The sequence below is a fragment of the Hippichthys cyanospilos genome, chromosome 2, assembly GCF_059441005.1.
Source record: "Hippichthys cyanospilos isolate Australia breed blue-spotted pipefish chromosome 2, RoL_Hcya_1.0, whole genome shotgun sequence".
Lineage (NCBI taxonomy): Eukaryota > Metazoa > Chordata > Actinopteri > Syngnathiformes > Syngnathidae > Hippichthys > Hippichthys cyanospilos.
In genome coordinates, this window is record NC_142370.1 from 22,716,546 (window position 1) to 22,734,465 (window position 17,920).

The window sequence follows — 17,920 nt, forward strand, 5'->3', positions numbered from 1 at the left end:
ATTCGTGCACTGCTGGGGCACACCTAAACAAAAGATGGCAGGAAACACAGGGAAAAAGAAACACAACAGAGAGCAAGACCCCTGAGTGACCCCACCCGTAACAAATGCATTACTCCCAACACTGGTATTCATATGCATGTACCTGCTCATCATGTTCGTTGACAGCTCTCATTTTGGTCAAATGGACATTTCCTGTGCCGATATGGAGGAAAGTGCCCTGACACGGGCCGAACAAAAAGGTTAAGAAGATTTCAGATGAAATCAGTGGCCACCATCAATTGTCTTGCACAGGTTGGAATAAGTGCTGGCTATTATCTGCCATCTGATTAAACTTTATAGTCCCTGTACAGTGACAAAAGCAGATAACAGTCAGGGCAAAGCAAAGTCCTAAAAAATCCATTCTGCCTTCCTTAGTCTCCATTTCCGTTTTGGGGACGGATAGAAACATGATGTGAGTGAGATTGATTGACACATTTTATATTACGTAACCTTTTCAAAGTGTATTTTATGCACAATGTAATCACAGTCTCATACACAGCTACTCGAAGACAATAAAACATACATATTTTGTTCATGTATCCATTTTCCATTCAGCTTTATCTTACTCGGGTATCAGGTCACTGGAGCCCATCCCAGCTGACTTAAGGTTGAGAGAATGGGATATATTCACCATTCAATTGCAGGGCACATCGTAGGAAAAAAACAAAAACAAAACAATGCTATTCTCCACAACATTCACAAGGACGGAAAAACAATTCCACTAGGGCCGTCAAGGGAAATTCAAAGGAAGAGGAAGTATTGAGTTGGAAATTCTTGTTTGAAGATTTTTGCTCAGACTTGACCTTTCTGTCATCCAGAATAAGTGTGGCTACAACTTTATGCAGTGTTATTATCAACCTCCCATTGAGTATTCCAATCACCAACAAATCCATATCACTTGTCTTCATCAACAGCTTCCAAGCCTTCTCAAAAGCAGCTCAGTGGGACTAAAGGTCAGATTCAATTTAATTATAATGAAGGCCTATCTAACAACAATAAAACTCACAAACAAAATGTGGTTCACTTTTTTAAATGGCATTCCTAATTGTATTCCTTTATGTAAAGCATAATAATAAACCACAAAATAAGCAACTGAAAAACATCCCCAGACGCAGATGTTTTTTGTTTTTTTGGGGGGGGGGGGGGGTCTGAGATTAAGCTTGCCGTTACTGTTCATCCAATTCATTTTATCTTTCTAAAGGCCGAGTAACCTGGTTTACACGTCTCTCATCAGCTCCATTTGGTGGCTGCCGTCTCCCTGTTGATTCATTAGCATATGAACAAGGTTGGAACAGAATTGCACCTTAATTGACAAGATAATTATGTGCCCAAGGTGTTAGAACAAAGCAGAGGACCTGAGGTAAAGTGATAATTTGCAGAAATTAAAAGTACACCCTGTAATCACCAGGTTTTATTTACTTATATTTCATCAGGAATACACGTAAAAGGTTTTTAGTCTCTGTACTGTTTAATTCATCTTCTGCTGCTGTTGGCAGTTGAAATGTTATCATTCAAAAAACAAATTCAATACAATACATGCTGGAGAATGTGATTCCAGAAGATGAGACAAAACTGCTGACTGGCACTGGATCCCTTGACATTTCAAGACTACCATAGAATTCTCTATTTTGTTGCTCAAAAATATAAATGGAGTCACCATTTCTCTCTATACCAGCTCATTTATTTTGTTTTAAAATGAATTCCATCTGATTTCCACTTAGCGACTGCCACATGTTCAATACTTAATGTGCAGCATATGATTTATATTAATGCATATCTTATTTCTGTCCGTGTAAAGTTATTTCTCCAATTATTGTAGGTGCAGATTTCTTTTCTTGAATGGACAGGGCTACAATTTTGCCTGTGTGTCTAATGTGGATATCTATGGTTTCACACCCTTCAAATGGTGTCATCTCAATGGGAGCTTGCTGCCTTAATTAAGACTGTCACTCAAGCATCTTGTTTCTGTAGAAGCAGGCTTTTTTTTCTCCTAACCATCTGGCTGATCCATAGTTGCTTTGACCAAAAAGCTTGTTTTCAGGGTGTTCCTTTGTTCTCATTGGCCTTGGACCCTGCTTGCTTATTCCTAATCATTGCATTTGATTTGAGAGTGAAATGGAAAATCAATTTCAGCATTAGACATGACCAACATTTTTCCTGACTTTCAACTGTGTATTCTCCAACTTAGTCCAGTTCTGAACAATTCAGGCAGATTTTCCGTTCAGTGCCACCTTGAAATGAACAGCAGAGGCAGTACGATTGCTCGAAGAACACGTGGGTGAAGCAAGAGAGATGAGATGTAAGCGTCAAGCAGCATGTGCAAAGCCTTGTTTAGACAGTTTCTGTGCAAATACAGCATGCAATTTCCCTATGCATTTATAGCTCCTTTTAACATTTAGGAAAGTTATAACGGTATGATTTCAAAGCTGTGTTGAGAAAATATCAATGGTAAAGTGAGTTCTATTACCATATCAACCCCTCTGCGAGCCAAACCTCATGAATACACTGACAGGGAAAAGTTCCACAAAATAGTTTGACTTGGCCACTGTAGCATAAAGTCAGATGACTTTGGTCAATGTCCCCTCGTTTGAGGGGGAGAAGGTCTCTGGACACCAATACTATTCAGCAAACATCAGGCTTGAAATATTGCTATTAAAGAACATTATGCATTGGATATGGCAAAAGTTGTGTCCCATGCTGTGTCCCAAGATGAATGCTATATATATATATATATATATATATATATATATATATATATATATATATAAAAAAATTCACAGTTTACATTAAAATTTGTACCCTGTGATTGGCTGATGACCAGTCCACGGTGTTTTCCGCCTCTCAACCAACATCAACTGGGATGGATACAAGATCAATGACTCGAATGAGAAAATGCGAACGAAGTAGCATTGCAGTAAAAAGACACGGGAGCCACCCTACCGTATACATGTGTGACCGATACAGTTGTAACCATTAGCCTTCTTCTGCCTTTGGAACTAGTCCTAAGTGCTAGCTTTAACCTTTAGTTTCAACCATCAAGAGGGTTGTTGCTGTTTTCTTTTGCCTTCTAACAACATAAAAATAAAACATCGTCCTTGGGCTGCTTTTGTGGTAAGTAAGCACCTTCGTACAAAGAATAGCCCCTTTCACACCGCAGGAACTCTTCCACTGTACCCTGGTCGCTTAAGTTCCCCTTTCCGTTCACAGCAAAACATGTTCCGGGTCCGGTGGGTTCTCCTAAGCGTCGACCCGGAGCTTTCTAAGCACCTAGGTGCGACTAAGGTCTTCGGTTACATACCCAAGTAGCTTGAGGGGCGAGTGCTGTGCTAAGTAACCCTGATTGGTTGGTTGAACTTGGGGGTGTGTAGTGTAGGTAGCTGCCTCCATTCCGCTTTGTTTTCACCGTGACCAATTTAATATTTTGAAATAATGGAAGCAGGGAAAAATTCATTGATAGGTGGATGAGTGTTCTGGAACAGACTCTACCGAGTATTTACTGGGAAGAGAACATCCAACGGGTCTTTGTTTCTAATATGCAAAAATGCGAGTCGCCGACGGAACGCTCACCACGAGTAAGCGCTTTTGTAACACGGAGCTTTAGAAAATGCAGACGGAACACCGACCGAAGCAGATTTACGTCCCCGCTGATGAAAGCGCTCACCGGCGCCTGCCTTCAGCGCGCGCTTCGGTGCAGCCTCCTGACATGCCCTCCTTCGTGCAGGGTTAGCCCCAAAAAGAACACACGGATCACGCACCAACTCCAGCGGGTCCACGTCTGACCGGAGCAGATTTTGGTCAGGGGTCAGAAACCTGGCTGTTATCAGTGTAGATGGCCCTTTTCACAGTGTACTTTTACCAGGCTTCCCATCACAAAGCACTCGCTAGAGATGGGAAAGTGCGTGCTCCGCCAGCGACTCGTAGCTTTGTTGATGGATGTTTAGTTCATCATCCTGTTTCTCATTCACCTTTTTAGTTAGTGCCACTTGTTAGACAGGCGTGGGAGTGCAGTTTCTCCCCCCCCGCCTTACGTGATCAGTCTAATTTGGATAAGCTACCCCTGCCGCTGTTCCTCGGTATGATCGCAAACTCAGGAACTTCCGACCCGGAACCCCCGCGACCAGGAAATCCTGGACGGTCTGGCGTAAAAGGGGCTAATGCACATCACACTAGCTTTATTCAAGGTGTCGTTGAGGCGTGTTGTTTTTGTTTAAGTTAAATTTACCAGTCATCATATCAGCAACCCTCACATGCTCTTCCATTTTCACATTTTCCTTCTGCTCCTGAACTTGCTTTCTCACCTTGAGCCTATCAGGTTATGCCAAATGCAAGAAAACAGATGTACCCTATTTTCCACACTGTAAGGCACACCTAAAAGCCTTTTTTTGTTTTGTTTTTTTTGTTGAAAAAGCTGATGGTGCGCGTTATAATCAGGTGCGCCTTATATATGGATCAATATTGAGATTGGGATATGTAGATAAGGAATGAACTGATAAAGCAAGATTTACCCGTTTCTTTTGTGCGTTTACAGTCGAACAAGGTTGGTCATATTGACCTTGAGTTATTATACGTACTATTGAGAGTTTAGAGTTATTGAGCTATTATTGTTATTACTTTGAGTATTACTATACTGTGATTGAAAAGGTTTTTAAAAATGTCATTAATTAAGGGTGCGCCTTATCTGGTGCGCCTTATATGTGGAAAAAGTTTTAAAACATACAGTATCATTAATTGAGGGTGCGCCTTATAATCCGATGTGCCTTATAGAGGGGAAAATGCGGTAATCAGGAAACCGTACATATAAAGGTTAAAGTTCGATTTACGCGATTACATGACTGTAATCTATTGATTGCAGTTAATCTCTTAATCTGACACCCTAATATTGAAAGGTGGAGAGTAGGTATAGTTGTATAATCTGATCCATGCATTTATACGTTTTCTCCTTTTGCTCACGCACACTGCTTTCCACACTTTCGCATAAAAATAAAAGCACCACTTTCAAAATAAGTATATCAAGTAATCAAAGTTAAGTATCAAGTGTTCAAAAGTGGGAAAAGTGACAAGCTGTTATACGCTTGTAGGTTCAATGTTATTTTCTCTCAGATTACTGGGCAAGGAAATTGCTGCCTTTGTTGCATGCATACCCCCCTCGATCAGGGAGATTGCCAGCACTTAGGTCAGTTTCGTTGCCCGTTGCCTGTTGATGTGATGGAAATTGATTGTACAGCTTGCCAGCTACATGGTGATGAGAAGTTATTTTCATGGCCCTGCAGATGGCTACTGTTGAAATGTAATGGGAATGGAGTGTGTCCTACAAAGTTTTCTTTTCTTTCTCAACACCACCGTCTTGTTACATGCAGTAAAGTTTCTTTCAATGCACCTCACCTCATGGCTAGCACCTCTGATGGGCACTGGTGTGTGCGTTTGTGTTAGCAGAGTGCAATTTTCCATGTGCAATGTGATGCTGCTTTGTGCAGGTAATATGGAGCTGTTGTGGATTCTTCAGACCTTATATGCAACTCTCAGTGGAGCGATTTGCCGTCAAGAAGAAGTGGATGGGATTAAGATCAGAATCTTCTAATCTGAGATCCTGGTCCTCAGTCAATGGATTCAAGTAGAGTCAAGAGTCTATTTCACAAGTGAGGGCAGGATGGAACAGGAGCTTGACAGACATATCGGTGCAGCGTGTGCTGTGATGCCGTCTCTTTTTCAGTCTGTTGTGATAAAGAAGGAGCTGAACCTAAAGGTGAAGTGCTCGTTTTATTGGATGATCTACATTCTTGCCCTTACCTACCTTCAGAAGCTGTGGGACTTGACCTACAGAACAAGATTCCACATAAAAGCATCCAAAATGATTTTTTTTCAGACTCTCTCTTAGAGATAGTGTGAGAAGCTCAGTCATTCGGGAGGAATGTGGAATAAAGTCATTGCTCCTCCACGTTGAGAGTAGCCTGCTGAGGTGGCTCGGGCATCTAGTTAAATGCCGGCGGGACTATATCTCTCGGCTGACCTGGGAATGCCTGTGCATCCTCCTGGAGGAGCTGAACGAAGTGGCTGGGAGAGACTAGTCAGGGCTGCTTGAAGTTCCTTCCCCCACCACCAGACTGGATAAAGTGAATGGATGGATGGATGGATGGATGGATGGATGGATGGATGGATGGATGGATGGATGGATGGATGGATGGATGGATGTGCTCAATAAAAGCTGCCAAAAAGCGCTGGAAACTTTAACGGTAATCAAACTCGGGAACATGTCTTTGGTACACAGTTGTACTCATTGTAAGGATAGTAAAATGGAAAGGAGGCATATCGCATCATAGCTGGCTTGTGTCCCCACAGTGTCAAAAAATGTGTCACATTAGATTGTATCACAAGCAGTTTTCAAGGAATTTGTTAATGTTTGTGTTTTGGGATATGACTACAAAAAGTAATGTTTGTGTCCTGAAATTAGTTGTTTTTCCCTCAAAACATATTTCTCTTTTTCTGTGTAATTTTATCAGTGCTCTTCAATTTTGGGGCTGGGCCAGCTTTGAAGAAGCACCTGCACCTTGTTTGTGCAGTCCTTGATGCATAAATGATGGATGCATGGACAGATGGATGGATGGATGGATGTGGTCTATAAAAGCTGCCAAAAAGCGCTGGCCAATTTTAACAGTAATCAAACTTAGGAACATGTCTTTGGAACACAGTTGTACCGTATTTTCCGCACTATAAGGCGCACCTAAAAGCCTTAATTTGTTTTAAAAGCTGACGGTGCGCCTTATAATCAGGTGCGCCGTATATATGGATCAATATTGAGATTGGGATTCGTAGATGGGGAATGAAGTGATAAAGTAAGCTTTACCTGTTTCCTTTGTGTGTTTACAGTTGAACAGGTTTGGTCATATTGACATTGAGTTATTATGCTATTGAGAGTTTAGAGTTATTATTTGAGTTATTATCGTTATTACTTTGAGTATTACTATATTGTGATTGAAAGAGTTTTAAAATATGTCAGTAATTGGGGGTGGGCCTTATAATCCGGTGCGCCTCATAGTGCGGAAAATACGGTACTCATTGATATTGTTCACAGTATGTCAAAGAAAGCCTTTTTGTTTTTGAATTAATAGTCCATTTTGGGGCAGCTTATTTGTACCCACACATAAAAAAAGGAAGTAGAAATTTACGACAGAGCCCTATTTGGCCAAAATGTGTGTTCTAGAGGACTTCAGAGGTGCACTCTGTAATGTTTATACCCCGCGGCACAGGCTAAATCGAAAGTAGTTTGCAAGATGTGTGATCTACCAAGCCAAGTAGAGATAGAAGTTGTCCTTGGGAAGCAAACACTATATGAGATCATCTTTGGAGCTGGAGGAAGCAACTTGTAAAATCTTAATTAAAAGATTGTATCACACATGGTTTTGCATGTGGAAAATATGGAAATAATGGACTTAAAAGAGAAGTTTTCACAGTCGGAGCAGAGAAATAATTTACCATGCAGAGAGTAGGCGGACTGAGAGAAGTCATTTGCTGCAAGGAGAGAATCCGTATTTCTTAAATCCGCAGCAATGATCGGGTCAACACAGCACCTGTACACACTTTTCTCATGCACACTGTGTCGTTACAGTCCGCATTATGACAAAAACAGAACATGATAACAACAAATTGCAATGCACATAATCAGTTTACCAAATCTGCCTAATGGCAATTTCCCTTCTCATCATCTGAAAGAGTTCAGGCAAGCAGAACAAAAGCAGTGTTCCATCTCTGTTGATTTTCAATTACAAGGCCCCTGGATGATACCACGCCGGTTGATACATCGCCACACATCATCAAATGAAACCAGGACAATATTATTGGTTTCTGAATGCTTTGGGCTTTCTGTATAAGCGCATACAGCTATCATAACAAGGCTGATTACTGCATCACAGAATATCAATACCGTGACATGTTTTTCTTTTCATCATCTCAATTTTCATTTGTATCCCTGGCAAAGGTATCAGAAGATCACCAAAGGATATATACGTGTAATTATTTGTGTTTGTCTTACTACTGCATACTATGAACACTGATAGAGTTTAGCAGGTTTCATTGAACAATAACAAGAAAGGCTACAGAAAAACAAACAAACAACAAAAATGTATACGTTAAATTTGTAATTCTTTGAAATAGGCACCCTTAGCCAGTCGCGTTACGCTTCGGTATTTTCTCAGTTATTAGGTGGACAAGCGTTTACCATCTCTTCTGATGGCTGCGTTGTCCAATGGTCATTTTACCTCTAAAACTGTTGGGTCCCTGGGACTCGAAATACTAAAAAACTATGGGTCCCAGACGAGTCCCCAAAATTGCGCAATACAAACAAAGTAAGGCTAAGGTTCAAATTGCATTTAAAAGACCTGAGCAAACACCAACAACAGAATTAACAAGTGTCACAGGAAAATTTATTAAAATAGACTAAACTTTGTAGCGTCAACAACCACTGATATCACTGTCCATTTTGGTAGAAAAGTCCACGGATGAAAACCGATTCCCAAGTGGGTCGGACCAGTAAAATCACGGTATACATTTATATAACTTTAAAACAACACTTCGTATTTATTATTCTTTTTTAATACAGTCCAAAATAAAACAAGTACTACATCACAATTAATCATTAAGAATTAACAATAATGTTCATCGTAAAACATTTCATGTTTCATGATGATGAAACTCACTGCAAATTTCCCGACAGCTCGCGCAGCAAATTGACACTGGTGGCTTGACACGAGGAATAATGTGAGGTAACTTAGCATAGAAGCTAGAACTTTATTTACCTCCCTCATTCTTTGCTGCTTTATCTATCGCCTTCTTCTTCCTCGCTGCGTTGATGGAAATGATATCAGCTACGTGTGAAAAATTACCGTATTAATTAACCAGGTGCGCATTGCTTACGTGGAGTGAATACAGAAGCAATAAATTACTATACTAAATAGTTTGCGGCAAGCGAATTGTTTTCTACCGGTGACATTTTTACCCGAGCACTGCAGATCAGTACTTCGGGACGATTTTATTTTGAAGTTACTCGGAATCATGGTGGTGACAAGATCTAGTTGTCATCTGCTTGATCATCATCATCTTATGCCATAAGGAACAGCATTTATATAAACAAAGCTGTGTTTTCATTTTATCGATTGACGTTCTTTTTTCGGCGAGATAAAATCAAACATGGAGAACGAAGTTGTCGGATAGCTTCGTAAGTCGTCGGGTTTTGTTGAATAGAAGATTAGGTGGACGATAATGAATACTTTGACGGCAAAAACGAGGGGTCTGTGGGATGCAAGTTGATTTGAAAGTATCCATCAAAAATGATTTGCCTGGGACACAGGGCCGCAGGCGAACGAGAGCACTGGTTGTCTCTCTCTTCTTTGGCTTCTCGACACTTTCCGTCAACGTACAGTTTGGTTAAATAAATTGTAGGATCTTTTTAATCCTCCTGGACCTCCACATTACTTCTCTGACTCATCGCTCGCTTCCTGATATTTCTAGCTATTTGCCTTGAAATACTTTGCCTTTCTGCCTACCACTTATCCTCATTTTCAGAGGGAATTTCACAAAGCATGGGTCCCCTGCTGAGCGATCGGCTGTGTGACGAGTGACAACCTCCCAATTAACAGCACGGCCCATTCTCACATTGCACAATGGGTCACATGTGAATGTCAGTTTTACTCAGTAGAATTTAGGGAGCACCAGTAGAATATCATGGTGGTATTTTTATAACATGATGCTATTTGACTGATTGCAGCCTCTTAGAGAAAACGTGCCGCTTTTCAACAAGCATGCAAGTATGCTTTTGCAATTGAAGAGTTTTATCTTCTGCAACCCTCGACGTAATCATGACAGCAAGCAGCTGCAATGCAACATGAGTCTGCTTCTTCTTGGTGGCACGGGCTCTGTTGTATTATTGTTAAATGCTTTTTATTATTCAAATGTTTGCATTGTTACACTTATGTTTTGTTTTTTATTGTATATAGAGCCGTGGTCAGTGATGAGCAACGAACACAGATTGGTTACTTGAGTAAAAGTAAAGGTAGCGCTGGCTTCTTCAAAGTGCATTGCGATATATTGCGATACATCAAACGCATAATGTGGTTTGTATTGCGATATATTGGGGAATGTTTGTAAAAGAAAAATCTATAGTGTATAGTGTATATTAAAAATGACTAAAAAGCAGAAGGAAATAATTAGAATAGACAAATTCTTTGTATTCTTTTTCAGAAGCCACACAATCATTGACATATATTAGCACACATTAAATAATAATAATTATTTTCTTTACAAAAAAAAAGCAGCGTGTCCACATATATTTATTGCCTAGTTGGTATGTTCCCAGCTGTTGCGAATACTCTTTCAGAAGAATACAGAGATAGCCACATGTTCTTCTTATTGTCCGCTACTTCATATTCTTCTTTTCCTGCCATTTTTGCTCATCAACAATAAACGAAACAGATCGAGTCAGGGAAAAAAAAATACAACAAAACCCAAGGAATCTTATAATTTATCAAATATGGTGAAACATACTGTCGCTTACAGATTTTTTCTCTTCATGTTCTGAAAATTACTCAGCATATAAAAAAAACAAAACAAAATAAGGCAAAACAAAAAAGGATCTCTCAAAAGTCCGCAACATGAGATTCTTGTGCTCGTTAATATAGCTGCTTGGATATTATAGCGCTTCACACGTACACAACACATACAGGCGCTACGGACAACCTGTACGACTGAAGGAGTCCCGAGTTATGACTACGACATCAGAGCGGAAGGAAATGTTATCTTCATATCATAAATTCTTTTTTTGCTCTTTTGCTCCGCCACCATAGCCTCACTCGAAAGGTAATGTATCTTAACATTTAATGCGGTACGATTTACATGTAAAACACGATTCACAATATGACAAAAAGTATGACACGAAAGCCGTTGCGGAGCGGATTGGTTAAAAAAAAGAAAGAAATATTATGAAAATAAGGCGTTTCGAAACCGATCATCGTATTGTAATACACGTATTCCATCACCTCGTATCACAATATATCAATATACCGATATTATTGCCCAGCACTAAATACGCTTGTAAGAATTGACTTGAGTACAAGTAAATGTGCTGATACAAATATCTACTCAAGTAAAAGTATAAGTACACACTTTGAAATGTATTTTAAGTATAATGAAAAGTAAAAAAGTATTTTTTTCACAATCCAAAGATGACAATTCTAATTGGTTGTGCCATTGAGATAAATATTCTCAGTATGTTAAAGAAGGGGCAGCTCGGCGGAAGAATGGTTCGCACGTACGCCTCGTAGTCACAGTCCAAATCCAGATCGCTCTGGCCTTCCGGAGGAGTTTTCAATGTGGAGTTTGCATATTCCCCGTCAGCCTGCACGGGTTCCCCCCCGGCCACTCCGACTTCCTCCTATATTTCAAAAACATGCATAGCGGGTGTATTGGACACTCAGTTCAGATGTACTGTTTTTTTCTTTTATATTACTGTCCGAAATCGTACAAGCACAGCATCATAAAAAAATAACATTACTATTAATCATAAAACATTTCAAGTTGTTCATTAATTTAAAAAGTTCATAAAACATTTCAAGATGTTCATTGATTTAAAAAATATAGCTCATTCTTTACAAAATGAGGTGTGATTGAAAATCTTGCGACAAACAAGCATTCACACACTCGATCACACCTAAGGATAATTTAGATCACAGGTGTAAAACTCAAGGCCCGGGGGCCAAGTCCGGCCCGCCACATCATTTTATGTGGCCCGCTAAAGCAAATCATGTAAGTTTCCATGAACCTTGCTAATCTCTGTTCCAAAACTTTAGCTTGTCGTGTATAATGAAAAATAAAGTTGGGATTTTTTGGTGTGTTCTGTTACAGTAATCTAAACAATAAATGAACAAACTAGCCTGCTTTACTTCTGATTTCAAAACAATTAAGCCATCAATTTGTTTTGTACAGTAATAATACTATGAGACGATTCAAAATTGACTTGGTTTCCTCAACATATCGGCCCAATGAAGGAAGTTCTCGCTACAAAATGGCCCGCGACAAAAATGAGTTTGACACCTCTGATTTAGATGGTCCAGCACACTTCCAATGCATGTTTTTGGATTGTGGGAAGAAGCCTACGCAGGCTCGGGGAGAACATGCCAACTACACAGGAAGGCGGGAATGATTTAGATTTGAACTCGAGACTCTGATCTGTGAGGCGGATGTGCTAACCACGTGGTTAGCATGTTTTGAAGGCGACTAGGCAACCTCATGACGTTTTGGTTTGCACAGTAAAGCATAACATTCGCCACGACTTGTTCTTTTCCCCAACGCAAAGAAATCCTTCGGGTATGGCCATGGGTGAGGGTGAGTGGCTGCGGGCTCAGCGTCCTGAACCTCTGCGTCTTCGACATTGTCCGTGTCTTATTCGGCGCTAGCTTCTAAGCGACCTACCAGTACCTTCTCCGCTCTTTCGGTTATGTGATGCTGATGCGGCAGCCGGGCTGATTGGTCAAACGCGGTTTGCGTCCTTTTTTTATGTAGCGAGTACAAAGTATGATATTGAGTGTTTTAAATATAGGGAGTACAAGGAAAAAGTTGTCATAGCATAGTTTTAACTAGCACTGAGATGCATTCACATTTTATTGGAATGCTTTATTCATTTACTTTGATAATTAAGCATACCAAGCGGGGGTTATAATGTACACAATTAAAAAGTGGAAAATTAGCTTTTTAAGGATGAATTTTGGTTTGGTTCCTTTTAGCGTCTATTATAAACCTATATGTGTAATTCACAGCAATTTCTCGTAATTTGCTGGCATACAAAATGGTGAACACAAACCTCCAATGAGAGAGTATGCTTCAAAAAGCTTTCTTTTTTTCTGCGTAATTTTACTACACATTTACACATGCATTCCTGCTCTTCATCTGCAGACGTGGTCTTTAATGAAGTGTGAACAGCACACCGCAACTATGAATCCCCCTCGTCTTCCTCCTCTCTCTGTTTTCCGCTTCGTGTCACCCCAGGGAGCCGCAGAAAGGGACGGACTGAGCATAAGACAGGATGGGGATGAGGGAAGAAAAGTAATGTGGGAGTTAATGAGAGAGAACAAGGTCTTTTCTCTCTCTCTCTCTCTTTTGCATCAACCTCTCAGCATCCCCAACAATCGCCGGCCCACCTAGCTGTCATATGTTCACTGGGATGTTTTCAGATGAGCTCCCCAGCAGATCATAACATCAGGTTGCATTGTGGGTAGTGAAGCAGGTCATGCTTGATGTGCTTGGTGCCCCTTAAACTTAAGGTCAGAGTAGCCCAACATGGAATTACAATTTACAAGAAACACCTGGGCCAGGGGTGGCTGGGTTAAAGAGTTGTCACTTCCACCTCACAGTTCAAGGAACTTAATTCAAATCCACCTTGCTCCGGTCTTCCTGTGTGGAATTTGCATGTTCTGTCCGATTCCGCGTGGGTTCTCTCCTGGCACTCCGGTTTCGTCACACATTTCAAAAACATGTACGGCAGGTGAATTGGACACTCTAAATTGTCCTCGGGTGGGATTGGGTGCGTGAATGCTTGTTCGTCTTTGTGTGCCCAGCGATTGGCCGGCAACCAGTTCAGGGTATGCCCCGCCTACTGCCCCCAGACAGCTGGGATTAGGCACCAGCGGACCTGCGCCCCTACCGAGGATTAGTGGCTCCAGAAAATGGATGAATGGATGAAACACCCGCAGTCAACAAACGTGTTGTGCGTGTGCGTGCGTCTGTGTGTCTTCCAACATGATAGAATCTCACTGTAATAGTCAGCAATGTCCCACTGATCACCCTAAATCGCAGAGCTCTAAAATAGTCCTGGTGCCACTTTGAGGTTGAAAGGTTATATCACACAATATCAGGTATGATTTCATAGTCTGCAAAGTGGAGGGTGCAGCTCCATATACACGTTGTGAAATTCATGCATTGTTTTCTTACAAAGCTCCTGTGCCGTGTCACGATGAAACAAATAATCTCAGCACACTTTGTGGGCAAAGGGATAATTCAGGTAATGAGATTCTTTCACGCAGCACTGAAGCACGCCAAGAACAAGCAAGAGAACAATTTGCTTTTATCCTTTTCTTTTATTTTGCATTTGTTCTAAATTTGTCATTTATGTTCTCACGGAAGAGGTTTCTCCTCTTCCCTGCCCCCAAGACCACAATGAGCAGGGACTGGTAATCATATATATATATATATATATATATATATATATATATATATATATATATATATATATATTCTGGCCCTTTTGTATTCATTTCTACCCATTCAGCACCAGTCGCGCCACCAGCCATTTAAAACCCTCTCAGGCTCAAATTAAGTTTCACAGTTTTGTTTTGTTCTTCAAACATCTTAAAAAAAAAATAGCCTCAAACAATATTTATGTGGAATACCTAGGGGAAATTTGTAATGCCTGCCTGGAGAGGTTTAAAGAAAATAAATAAATACATGATAGGCCCCGGAGTTTGTCTTTTTCAGGTGTGCGTAATGGAAACTGTGGCTTGCAGGAGGGAACTTGAACATCAAGAACCTCTGCGTGCATATCCTCAACATTTCGCTTGTGTTCATTTGCACTAAAAGTCTCAAATACAGTTGCCCTGTGTGTCATGATTTCCTTACTGTTGGTTCAAGCGGCAGCGGTCACACAGTGCATTGGACATTTCTCTGTCTCAAGGTTTTACCTTTGAATTATTGAAGGTCCTCTCTCCGTTTGTCTTTTCCGCAGCCCCTTTGACAGACAAGCCGCCCAAAATCCTCTCCCCATCCGAGAGCCAGACCAGCACCATTGAGATGGCACTAGGTAAAGAAATTCACTGCATGCTAGCGGCGATGTGTTGCTTGTGTCTGTCGGCAGTGCTTACAGGGTCCTACTTACGAGGAGGTTTTTTTCAAATTTTTACATTTACAAATCCTCACATAGTTTATTTCCAATGAGAAGAAAGAGAACCTTTCCATAATAACTGAGGGATTTACTTTCACAGTCTAATTGAATTGACGACCAACAGCGCAATGCAGTTGTGAAAAGAAGCTAGCGGTGAGCAACGGATGGCATCAACTTTTTAGGGACGCTCACCTACAGCGCTCAGTTGAATCTTTATTCATGGAACAGCAACGGGTTTTGAGGGTAGTGTGTGGGTCGCAAATGAGGAGTCGTAAAAGGGCAAATTTCGAAGCAGCTCATGGAGGCTAGGCAGAATCTTGACAAGTGCAACCTTGACTTGATCAATGTTGGTGATGATCACACTATCATCCCAAGACACGATTGCCTTGATTTGATGATAGCGTGTTTATGGATTGAACCTGCTTCTTTCCATTCACACGGATTTTATTGATTGGTCGTGTGTCCTGTTGACTGTATTCTGTGATATGTAGCTCGACTCATGCTATCCATCGTGGTCCAGGTACACACAACGAATAGAAAAAGATCAAGGCAAGTGATGGTAGTCACTATTAGCTGTTTAATGCTGTTCTGGTTCTGTGCACAGAAAATATTGACATTGTTTTCGATATGATCAAAACGTTAACACATCCACCACAAACCTGGCTAAAGACTCATTTTTGTACTCATGCTTTGAGTTGAACACTGCATTTTTTTTCCTGCCCCTTTCGACTGCCTTGGAGAGGGGAAGAGACGGAGGTGAGGGAATTCAATGCTGCCGCGCGGACTTGCGCTGACCGGATCGGGTTCTGAGTTGGGCCACTTCCGCCGAGGCTCAGCTGTAGAGATGGACCAAAAGGGCCTGATTGTGAAAAGAATCTTAACCAAATGTGTTTCCCAGCCTTATGGCATCTTCGTAACAAACACTTATTGTTTATTAGGGCATAGCGTGTTTTCAGCATGTATTACAGGCTGTTGAGCCTGCGCTCTCTTCTTTCTTATGGTTTCTTAGGTTTCTTATTTTTCCCCACATGGAGTTTTCAGTTTTTCCTTGCCCTTCTGGGAACCCTCTCAGGGGATGCATTTTGAACTTGTGATACTTCTCGGCTGAAAAGGACCCACAAACTGACAAGTAATGGATTCTTGAGCTATTTGTTACCAAACCAGGTGGATCTAGCACGGCAGGTAACAATGAGACAGAAAGTAAAAAAGCGAGAACTAAATTGTTCTGAAGCTCGAAAAGAGGAACAAAATTGACCTGTTGAAACTAAACGAACGAATACTCAAAGTAAAAAGAGGGACTTTTCTACCAAAATGAAATGTCATGTCAGTGGTTGCGATGTGAAGAAGATTATAACAAATGCTATATGTAAGTTCATTCTGTTTTAATAAATGTTACTGTAACATTTGTTAATACCCGCTGTTCGTTTTTGCTTACATCTTGTAAATGCAGTTTGAACTTTGGACTTACTTGGTCATTTTTACTCCGCAATGTTTGGGACTCCAAACATTTATTTTTGGACCCATAGTTTTTTTAGTATCGTGAGCCCCGGGGACCCAACATAATACATACACGATACATATACAAAAGATCAGGAAATACATATTGATTAGGCTGTCAAGTATAGCAATTTGCCTGCAATCTTGTTAAAAGTACAGGTGAGTACTGATACAGTTCATAGGTGTCGAACTCCAGTCCTCGAGGGCCAGCATCCTGCATGTTTTGCAGTTTTCTTTCCCCAACACACCTGATTCAAATGACTAGCTCATTAGCAAGCTCGGCAAGAGCTTTCAAATGATCCCAATCATTTGAATCGGGTGTTTTTGAGGGAAAAGGTTTGAAAACATGTAGGATACCGGCCCTCGAGGACTGGAGTTCGACACCTGTAGATACTCTGCATCAGCATCTCAATAGTAAATCTATAAAACAGCCTGATTTAAAGACATTTGAAAACAACTGCTTTACCTTTGAACATGCGTTTGATTTTCTGACATGTTATGGACCAAACCACTAATTTATCTATAATAAATTTACATTAGTGTGTATTCCTTAGTCAGTTTTAAATCATCTACGTTTCCATCAAGTGGTGGAAATTAAAACATTTTTCAACCAAATAATGAACAGATGAATCCATTATTGGAAAAAAAAAATAGTTGTGAACTTGCCCCCTTCATGATTTGAATTGTATCCTTTGGCAATTCAGAAATGTGTGTTCAAATAATGAACACATATTAATTTGAAAATGCGTGAGCGTTCACTTCGAGTGGAATTTGTCTTGCACTTTCTTCAGCAGCTTCTCTGTATATTATTACAGAAAACCTGCCTCCTGGACAAGAGACAATGTTTTTGTCCCCAAATCCTGGCTGCAAATAATACCCATTGTTAATCAATTTCACAGTGTAAGCAAACAAAGAAGAACAAGGCTGATGTGTACCTGAGGTCAAAAAGCAACTGAGGCTAGATAAGAGAAAGTCAGCCTTGAGCTGTTTGGCAACGCAGTTGGCGTACTTCTTGCTCTTTATAGAGCTGCCATGAAATGTTCTTTATACACATTGTGTAACATGTAAGAATACAGCTACTCCTATGTAGGGCATTAACTCAATATAATAATGCTTGAGCGATTTCTTGAGCATTTATTCTTTGTTGATGTTCATACACAGCTGTAAACCTTTAATTCGTTGAGCGTAAAGCAAGCAGGACATTAAAATTTGCAGCAGTGGTTTTAAGAAGGTTTGGGCAGTTTTAGGAGGCTCAATGAGGATATTATTGAAACTGACCTGGCTGTGTTCATTTAGGATAGGAAATTGAAAACTAGGTCTAATTTTTACATCTGTTCACAGTCATTTGATTCTAGGAGTCATTTGTAAGATTCCTGATGTTTTTGCTGATTGAACCCTCTTGCGAGGGGGTTTAAAAAAATGAACCATCACTAGGACCAGTGTAAATGTTTCATATACTCAGCTGAC

At 40.5% G+C, this 17,920-nt stretch overlaps 1 protein-coding gene across 2 annotated transcripts in view; it reads left to right on the forward strand.

Moving 5' to 3' along the window:
- LOC148427865 (interleukin-1 receptor accessory protein-like 1) overlaps positions 1-17,920 on the forward strand; it is a 122,225-nt gene that overhangs the window by 63,143 nt on the left and 41,162 nt on the right. Inside the window, exon 7 of one of the 2 annotated variants that reach the window (XM_088408150.1) lies at positions 14,801-14,875. The exons of the other annotated variant lie outside the window; for it this stretch is intronic. Within the exon in view, the coding sequence (XP_088264276.1) occupies positions 14,801-14,875 (75 nt within the window). The remainder of the gene's footprint in view (positions 1-14,800; positions 14,876-17,920) is intronic. 2 annotated transcript variants of the gene reach the window in all.